Source organism: Seriola dumerili, unplaced genomic scaffold, assembly GCF_002260705.1.
Source record: "Seriola dumerili isolate Sdu_G_001 unplaced genomic scaffold, Sdu_1.0 BDQW01000120.1, whole genome shotgun sequence".
Taxonomy (NCBI): Eukaryota; Metazoa; Chordata; class Actinopteri; order Carangiformes; family Carangidae; genus Seriola; species Seriola dumerili.
Window position 1 is genome coordinate 560,691 of NW_019174375.1, and position 10,075 is coordinate 570,765.

General features: G+C 42.2%; 1 protein-coding gene across 1 annotated transcript; it reads right to left on the reverse strand.

Moving 5' to 3' along the window:
- Window positions 1–1,425: 1,425 nt before the first annotated feature.
- On the reverse strand, window positions 1,426–7,657 carry LOC111223877 (zinc finger protein 883-like). Its single transcript, XM_022748176.1, has 3 exons — window positions 7,632–7,657; window positions 4,870–5,497; window positions 1,426–2,368 (listed from the first exon to the last, which is right to left on the reverse strand). The coding sequence occupies exons 2-3, from the start codon at window positions 5,445–5,447 to the stop codon at window positions 1,426–1,428; spliced, it is 1,521 nt and encodes a 506-aa protein (XP_022603897.1). The 5' UTR covers window positions 5,448–5,497; window positions 7,632–7,657.
- Window positions 7,658–10,075: the final 2,418 nt, after the last annotated feature.

The following is a 10,075-nucleotide window of genomic DNA, read 5'->3' on the forward strand; positions in this document are numbered from 1 at the left end:
GAATATGGCCGACTAGCTGCAAGTAATAGTCTTCATGCATACATTAATGTGGAGGAACGCCAGCTCCGACCGATCGGCTCGTCTGCTCGGATTTCACATTTTAACCTTTTATAAAATGTCAAATACCAAAGCTATAACACAGTTAACCAATCAGAACGTTGTGCCAATAAGAACTTCAGCCAATCAAAATCACTCAGGGAGGAACTGGGCGGTGACGTCCTAGAGGGAAAAAAAAAAAAAAAAAAAAAAAAAAAAGAGGAGAAAGAAAACAAACATGGAGACGAGTAAAGGAGCCGCTGCTCTGACGGGAACAAGATCAGACCTGTACGGAGGTTTATCAACGACAAAAATCAGCTGATTGTTGTTACTCTTCAGAAACATGGAGAAAAAAAAAATTCTGGTTCGGTTGGAAAATTATTTTGCGCCGAAACAAAAAGTTGATCAACAGAAAAATGATCAATTAAGAATTAAATTCTAGAAAATCTTCAGATTCTGACTCTAAACTCTTCGTAAGAGATCGAGGGCAAAGGGGACAAAAATAAATAAATAAATAACAATAAAAAAAAAAAAAAAAAAACACAAAAAAAACAAATCCAAATTCTGAGAACCAAAAAAAAAATGTTTGAAAGTCTTTTTTCACGGTCCGCACTGATGAATCACTAAACTTTGAGAAAACCATAAACACAGAAACACAGAACTCTGGATTTCTCTCAAATAATAAAAATACTTTGTCGTTAATAAACTTCCATCAAACCAAACTGGCCTGATGTCGTCTGATCTCAGCTCTTTGATTATTAATCAGAAACATCAAACACAAACTGAATCTACAGGTTTCACTGTTGTTGTAAATCTTTTCTGTAGAAACTCAGTTTCCCGTAATACTCTGCATGATGAACAGAGGTCCTGGGGCTGATGGGAAATGTGGTGGCAGGTGGGCGTGGCCTGAAACAGATGGACAAGCAGCTGACTGTGATTCCCAGCAGCTCTCCTCAGGTGGCTGATGGGAAATGGGGTGTGGACAGGGCAAAACGAAAGTGACCAGCGGTTCCTAACAGACAGGTGGAGTGAGGGGGCGGGGCTGGGGGCGGGGCGGGTGGGGTTACACTTTAAATCTAATCCCATCCTGAAGAGCAATTAGCTAACGGTCAGTTATGACATGCCATACGACCATATATGGATGTCCTGCTGCTATCTACACCAGAGAAGAATCAACGTGTTCCAGTTCCCAAAACCTGGACGACCACGAGCGGCCCAGAATCTGTCCCCAACTGGTCCAGAACTGGTGGAGAGCTGGTCCAGAACTTTTCCAAATTAGAACTTTTCCAGAACTGGTCCCAAACCAGTCCAGAACCAGTCAATGCTGATTCAGAACCAACCCAGAACAGGTCCAGAACCGGTCCAAACCCTGTCCAGAGCCGGGCGACGTCACTCGGAGTCGGACTCCAGCGGGGCGGTCTCGTCTAAGATAGGTCTCTTCCGGCGTTTGGCGGCAGCGGCGCGAGCCCGCTGCTCCTCCTCCATGTGCGCCTTCTTGTGGCGAGAGAAGCTGGATGAGTGCATGAAGGTCTTGTTGCAGGCCGCACAGGTGTAGGTCTTGGTCTTGGCGGCGGGGAGTCCGGTCTTGGCGAGAAGCTGCTTCTGGTGCTGCTGCACCTTTCCCCGCCCGCCACCGTCCCCCACCCTATGGGTCTGCTGGTGCCGCGCCAGGCTGGAGGCGTGGCTAAACCGCTTCCCACACTGGCTGCAGCCGTGGCGACCGGCTCCTACTCCACCTACTCCTCCCACTCCTCCGTCTCCTCCTCCCCCCTCCTCCTCCTCAGAGGTGGCAGGGCCTCGTTTACCGGCCCGGCCCCCCCGGCGGCGACGGTTCTTCTTACAGAGGGTGTAGAAGTTGGGCTTGTCGCGGGAGCAGAGCTTGAGGCGGATCTTGAGGTCGGACGAGGTCTCGCCCAGGTTCTCCTTGCCAGGCGTGTAGTTGTCCAGCAGCTCCTTGACATGGGTCACCTGGTGTTTAGACAGCTGTGTGGACGTCCTGAAGCTCATGTCGCACTGCGGACAGGCGTAGAACTTATCGCCGCCCTGACTCTGAATGATGGCGGCCGCCATATGCTGCTGCTGCTGCTGCTGCTGCTGCTGCTGCTGCCTCTGCTGCTGCCTCTTGGTCTTCTTGTTCTTGCCGCTCGCCTTCAGCGAGTGGCGCAGAGCGGCCACGTTGGGGCCGAGGGCGACGTCCTTGGGGATTCCTTTTCCTTTCTTGTGGATGAGGCGGTGGCGCGACAGGCTGGAGCTGTGGTTGAACTCCTTCCCGCAGATGTTGCAGGGGTGGATCCGCCGCTTCCCGTGCAGCCGCAGGTGACTCCCCAGCATCCTGACAGGTAAAACAAACAAACAGACATTACATCAGTTAGCTGTAACGAATCATTATTGATTAATCTACAGAGTAATCAACGAATCGTTTCATCTATGAACCGTTGGAAAATTGTGAAAAATTGTAGTAGAGTAAAGTTGACTGAAGCACCAAATCACTTTCATTTTTGTTTGAAACTGATTAATTATCAAAATAGTTTCAGATTTATTTTCTGTCGACCGACTGATTAATCATCACAGCTCCACTGATTTAAACCCCAAAGAACCAAGACGCAACGAAGAACATTATTCTGCTTATTAAAACACACCGTGATGCGTCAGAAGCTGCAGTAATAGAGGGAACAGAGTCGAGGCTGCGGTTATCGTTCCAGATGTAAATGTAATGTCAAACAAAAGAGTCAGTAACAACCTGCTAATATTTACAGAGGAACTGTTTTAACTCTAAACTGGTTTTAATAATGTTCAGGTTCTAGTGGAACTAGAAGAATTAGAAGCAGAGCAGGAAATATCTCAGAGTATCTTCAGGAATCATTATGAAATTCATCTGGTTTCAAGAACATATGGGGTGGAGGGAAACAACCCGACAGAAAAAGATGCAACTAAATAGTCAGAAATAATATGACAGTAAATTATAGTGAAGCTGAAGTTTAAAGTAAAATCAGATCAGAAATGGAAAAGAAGCGACAGGAGGAATGGACCTGTGAAACTCAAGAGAAGAAGACGTCATCTACAGGATGAGATATGAGCAACACTCGTCTCAACGTTCATCAACACGTGTGATAACTGGTAACAATACAACATGTAATCATTCTGATCCACACTCAGTTTGTTAGGTGGCGGGAAATAACGACAACAACAATACTAACAAGGACATGTAAGAAACTTTGTTTCTATCATACACACTGTTTAAAGTTTAACCGATGTGTATGATTTTAACCATTAAACTACCTAAAAAATATGTTTTCCCGTCATAGGAAATAAAAAAAAAGGAGAATGACATTTTCAAAGAGCCAAATAAAGGAATAAATAAATAAAGGAACATTTCTTCAGTTGGAGTGACTGAGGAATACAAAGTCATTTACCTCTGAAACTGTTTTCAACTTCACTATGAAGTAATATGAACCTTCAGTCTGACCATGAGGAAGCAAAAGAAAATGCAAATGCACCATCTACTGGTGACCGACAGTCATGTCATACAATCAGTAACGACAGTTACTATTAACATTCAAAAACCAAAAGTAGATGCCATTACAAAGATGCCTGTGTAAATCAGGTACAAGAGCAGAAGTGGGAAAGTTTGCAGTGGCAAAAATATTGGTATATATTGTCATTATGTTATGGAGGCTTTAATTTTGAAATTCAACAGACTGTCCTGAGGTGGTCTGCTATTATTCTGAAGGGAAACTGGTCTAATGTATTATTTATTATTCAGTTTGATTAATTATTCACACAATTTAAATCATTAAGCCTTGATTTTATTTATTTAATATCTATGAATTTTGTTTTATTTTGTTATTTATATATTTTTATTTATCTATTTATTTTTTTATCCACTTCTAACTTCGATTCAATTCAGTTTTATTTATGGCACCAAATCACAACAGATATTTTACATTTTATTCATATAAATCTGAGACGAAAATTATCAATGAAGATTTTAATTAAATTTATATGATAGATTTTCAAAATAAAAGTCAGAAGAAAATAAATGGATAGTAATCATTTCCTGTTCGACCCGACCATCTTTAGACTCGACAGATTGACATGGATGGACATGAACCTACATCCAAACCATCTTTAAAACTTCCTCTTTCTTCAGTCAGCTCATGATCTTCACTGTGACCAGAGCTCACCTGAGCGTCTGCAGCTCGCCTGTAGCAGCAGCCAACCAGGATCCTCCTAAATATAATATGAGCTGGCTGATGTACGTTTTTTTTTTATTCTGTTACGTTTGAAATATTTAAACTATAAGTACTAACTTCATACAGATGTTCTTTCATCACTGTCCAGACTCTGATCTGATCTGATTCTCAGACTGAATGTAAACGTAGATTAAATCTTTAAACAACAGCTGCAGAACCTAAATCTGACACAACTGATTTTACATGATGATTGATCAGTTTAAATGATTGATCTGATATGAATGAAAGTTTAACTGCTCCTGAAACTGACCTGAGATCAGCTGATGGTTTATTAGAGAGGATGTCTCACTCTGTTGAAGTTGTTGAAATACAGAAACACTCTGGTTGTACAGCGGTGTCACAGAGTGGAGCTTCTTCCCTCACAGAAGGTCTTTGGTTGAGTTCAGACAAGTTTCATTCTCCAGTTAAACTTTGATTCATATCAGATCAATAACTTTATAGATTAGAATCTGCAGCTGTTCTGTAACAGGTGCAGATTTAATCTACATCAGATCAGACTGGACCAGCAGATATTAAAGGACTCGGATCTGGATCAGGACTATGTACTCCACCGTGCAGAGGTGGAACAGAGAGTACGGACCTGCTGCCTTTGAAGCTCATCCCGCAGTGGGGGCAGGTGTAACGTGCATCCTGATGCGTCGGCTCCAGTGCCCGTTTGGCGGGCGGCGGCGCCCCGGTGCTCTTCCCGGTGTGCGTCTGCTGGTGGCGGTACAGGCTGGAGGCGTGGCTGTAACACTTCCCGCAGTAGCTGCAGCGGTACTGCCGCTCGTCCGGCTCGAAGTCAGCCTGGTCCGAGTCGGCCTCGCCGTCCAGCTGGCTGCTCCCTGCCTCCACCAGCACCTCGTGCTCCTCCTCGGTGTCTTCCTCATCCTCGTCAGAGTCTGTCTTTATCTCCACGCTCTGCTCCGTCACCTCGCAGGGGTAAACCTCCTCGTACGGAGCGAAGAAGGCCTCGTCCGTCTCGATCTTCAGCTGGTCGGCAGTCAGGTCCGACGGGTCGTCTGAGTCCTTCTTCACACAGGAGATGGTGAACTTGGAGCCGACCTCGGCCCACTTCACCACGTACTCAATGGGCTGCGTGTCCAGCTCCACTGTGATGAAGTCGGCTCCCAGGGCGTCCGACTCCGACACCGTCAGCTCCGTCTCCGTGTCCTCCATCCTGTACCGAGGTGGAGGAGAGGAAGAGCTTCAGAGGAGCAGCCACAGGCCTGAGGAAGAGGAGAGGGGGGTGGGGAGAAAGGAGAAAGAGGAGAGAAGAGGAGGAAAGAAAAGGGGAGAGGTCAGCATGTACTGTCACCGTCCCTCTCTCAGATACAGCAGTTATATCACTGATCAGCTGATCAGTACCCAGAGTAGCGCTGTCAAAATGTTTGATTATTCCCTGTAAAGAAACACACAGGTTCCAACCATCCACTACAACAATTAACATTCACCAGCACATATGATAACACCATTACCTCTGGGTATAACTGTTATTATACAGCTGTTCATGGTCCCTCTCTCTCCTGCCCCTTTCTCGCAGATGGAACGGTTGCTAAGCTAACTGTAGCTTATATTGTTTTCTTTATCTTGAGGTTCTACAGTTTTGTGTCTAATGACCAAAATCCTACAGGTCTTTTTAGATTGTTTTTTTGTGGTTGAGTTTGGGTGTGAGCTCTCTGCCGTCATAACCACACTGTTGTTGTGAAATCATTCGCTTGTTTCAGCTTGAGTTAAATTTCATTTTAAAATAAGGACAGTGGCGTTGTGTGACTCCTGTCCGTCCTGCATTCAGTGCAGCGGACCAATCACAATCGAATGTTTGAATTTTTTTTTTTTTTTTTTTTCCATTCGATTTTATACAGTCATTCTGTTCAGCAAAGATATCCGTGAAGGACTGAAACAAGTTATTCTCCAAGAAAGACATTTTTATATGAGCTTCATTTTCATATTAACAGTGGTGGAAAGTAACTGAGTACAATTATTGAAATACTGTACCTAACTACAGTTTTAAGGTGCTTGTACTTTACTGGAGTATTTCCTTTTTCTGCTACTTGATGTTTGCACTGCAGCACATTTCAGCCTCCTAACACACTGAAGAAGCAACTGGTGTTTTTGATTGATAAATGAATTAAGTTAATTGATCGACTGATCGTTTCAGCTCTGATGCTATGACTGTCCCTCGATGAGTTAATTCACAAGATATTAAATCAATGACGATGTTGGATTCTGCAACGTGAGGCTTTAATTCTTTCTCGGTTTTACCTCAGAGTTATCTGAACATCTGTCAGCCTGAGTCTAATCTAATGAACCCACACGTATGACATCACTGTGACAGTAAAAGATGAAGGAATGTTAAAATAATCGATCAGTATCTGCATCTCTGGTTACTGCAGCAACTACAGTAATCTGTCATAAGGCATCATTAATGATCCAGAGAACAAACACGTCACTGTCATTACCGCGGACTGACACCAACATCCATATAAGGTCACCACTCTGACGTCACTGCACATCATAAACACAGATGACCTGTGACCTCTGTCAGACACAACAGCCGCCAAAAGGAAATGTAACGTTTATATAAATCTTTAATATGAGATTCATCAGAAGCAGCAAAGACGTTTCTGCAGAAAACTGATCAAATAAATAAATAAATCAGATTAATAAAAACAAAACAAAAAAAACCCTCCGGCTCCTCTGCTACACATTCATTCTTTCTTTTAACCAAGACAAACCGTCTCACCGAACTCCGTTCACAAATCAGTAATTTTTAATGTCTCCAAGCCTGCCGGGAGCCCGACATACGTGACAGGCAGACCTTTCCTTTAAACCCGATTGTTCCCCCAATATTGAGTCTTTGGCGCATTAAATAAAACAAGCTGCATTTATTCGACACTGAATATCAACATAGATGAAAGATTTCTTCATTATTCCCGCGATTATTTCCCACTAAATATTCCCGCGGAGGGCGGTTGCTAGCAGGGCATCCATTATTAAAGATGCCCTTTCTTCCACATTTTCCGCTTTTCAGTGTCTTATCTGAGCGCCGAAATTATTACATGAGTCTTTGATTACGCAAAACGTTTTAAATTTTCTTAAAAATTATTTTATCTTTGATTTAAAAAGAGGAGGTTTTAAATGATGAATTTTCTGAGCGGAGTTCCGGGGCTCGGCCGAGCTCAGTCTCAGTGATGAGGAAGCAGAGGAGGGATTTTCTCTTCCTTCAACCTTAACTGTCAAAGTAAAAGATCAAACCGCGTAATTAACGGCGATAAACGGATTTGGCGGTGAAACGTTTCGAGATTCGGTTACTCACCGATCTTTAACGGCGGCACAGCGGAGAAAACGTTAAATTTTTACCGGTGGAGACGGTCACAATAAACAGGAAGCAGGGGACGTGGACACAAAGCATTGTGGGAAAGGATTAAATGGTTGCGAAGAACGGAAGTACGGTAGATTGGCTTTCACAATAAAGTATCGTAAGATAAAATAAAATGAAAAAATATCTATAAAATTAAATAAAGTAATGTTTAACAAGTTAAGCATAAAATAAAAACTAAAACACAAAATTAAATATAAAATACAATAAAAATAAAGTTAAATGAAAAGAATCTTCAATTTCTTTCTCTCATTTGATCTAAAGACTATTAGAATTATTAATGACTTATTGCTGTCACTCCCGGATAAAAATGAAAAAAAAAAATTGTTTATACAAGCTTCAGTGTAATGACAATTTATAGTCTATCTATTTATTAATTTTTAAAATCAGTGAGTAATTATTACTCAGAGGAAATATTGCAGTTAAAACTCAGAAATCTAGTGTTTTTAATGGGATTTTATTTTGAATTTTGCAAACAAAAGAAGCTCTTTACTTATTCTGCTCAGCTTGACAGATTGTCCTCTGTCTAGCTGTCCGTAACTGTCTCTCTATAACTGTCTGTCTCTCTGTAACAGTCTGTAACCATCTGTAACTGTCTGTCTCTCTGTAACTGTTTGTCTCTAACTGTAACTGTCTGTCTCTCTGTAACAGTCTGTAACCATCTGTAACTGTAACTGTCTGTCTCTCTGTAGCTGTTTGTCTCTAACTGTAACTGTCTGTCTCTGTATAACTGTCTGTCTCTCTGTAACTGTCTGTAACCATCTGTAACTGTCTCTCTGTAACTGTCCGTCTCTCCGTAACAGTCTGTCTCTCTATAACCATCTGTAACTGGCTGTAACTGTACCTGTCTGTCTCTAACTGTAAATGTCTGTCTCTCTATAACTGTCTCCCTGTAACCGTCTGCAACTGTCTATCTCTCTATAAGCGTCTGTAACTGTCTGTCTCTCTATAACTGTCTGTCTCTCTATAACCGTCTGTAACTGTCACTCCCTGTAACAGTCTGTAAGGGTCTGTCTCTCTGTAACCGTCTGTAACTGTCTGTAACTGTCTGTCTCTCTATAACTGTCAGTAACTGTCACGCTCTCTGTGACCGTCGGTTACTGTCTGTCTCTCTATAACTGTCTCCCTGTAACCGTCTGTAACTGTCTATCTCTCTATAACAGTCTGTAACTGTTACTCCCTGTAACCGTCTGTAACTGTCTATCTCTCTATAACAGTCTGTAACTGTTACTCCCTGTAACCGTCTGTAACGGTCTGTCTCTCTGTAACCGTCTGTAACTGTCTATCTCTCTATAACAGTCTGTAACTGTCACTCCCTGTAACTGTCTGTAACGGTCTGTAACTATCTATCTCTTTATAACCGTCTGTAACTGTCTGTCTCTCTATAAGTGTCTCTCTGTAACCGTCTGTAACTGTCTATCTCTCTATAACCGTCTGTAACTGTCTGTCTCTCTATAACTGTCGGTTACTGTCTGTCTCTCTATAACTGTCTCTCTGTAACTGTCTGTCTCTCTGTAACCGTTGGTTACTGTCTGTCTCTCTATCACCGTCTGTAACTGTCTGTCTCTCTATCACCGTCTGTAACTGTCCCTCTCTCTGTAGCCGTCGGTTACTGTCTGTTACTGTCACTCTCTCTGCAACCGTCAGTTACTGTCTGTCTCTCTATAACTGTCTCTCTGTAACCGTCTGGAACTGTCTGTCTCTCTGTAACCGTCGGTTACTGTCTGTTTCTCTATAACTGTCTCTCTGTAACCATCTGTTACTGTCTGTCTCTCTATAACCTTCTGTAACTGTCTGTCTCTCTATAACCGTCGGTTACTGTCTGTTACTGTCTGTAACCATCGGTTACTGTCTGTCTCTCAATAACTGTCTCTCTGTAACTGTCACTCTCTCTGTAACTATCTGTCTCTCTATAATTGTCTGTAACTGTCTCTCTATCTGTCTCTCTGTAACCGTCTGTTACTGTCTGTCTCTCTGTAACTGTCTCTCTATAACTGTCTATAACTGTCTCTCTGTAACAGTCTGTAACTGTCAGTCTTATATATATATATATATATATATATATATATATGTATATGTATATATATATATATATATACATATATATGTAGTCTTACAATAACTGTATATAAAGATGGACATCACCCCTGGTGGCTGGCTGCAGTATAGGTCATAAAATAAACCCCGCCCCCTCCATTCAAGCGGATGGGACATGGGCCAAACTAAAAATTCAAAGTACACGTCAAATTCATTTTTCCCAAAGATGAGTTTCTGTCATTTTAGGTACAGTTGGAGGAAACAGGAAGTGAAATGATCTCCATTTATGGCAATAATATGTTTGACTGTTTTACTGTTTTACTGACTGACACAGGATTTGGGAGGTAAATTTGAGAATTGAATATATATATTTGAAGACAATCAAATC

Excerpts from the sequence above, each read along its gene's own strand:
- LOC111223877 (XM_022748176.1), bottom strand. The coding sequence starts at position 5,447 with ATGGAGGACACGGAGACGGAGCTGACGGTGTCGGAGTCGGACGCCCTG. Across the intron at positions 2,369-4,869 it reads ATGAGCTTCAAAGGCAGCAG|GATGCTGGGGAGTCACCTGC; the intron begins GTCCGTACTCTC and ends TTTACCTGTCAG.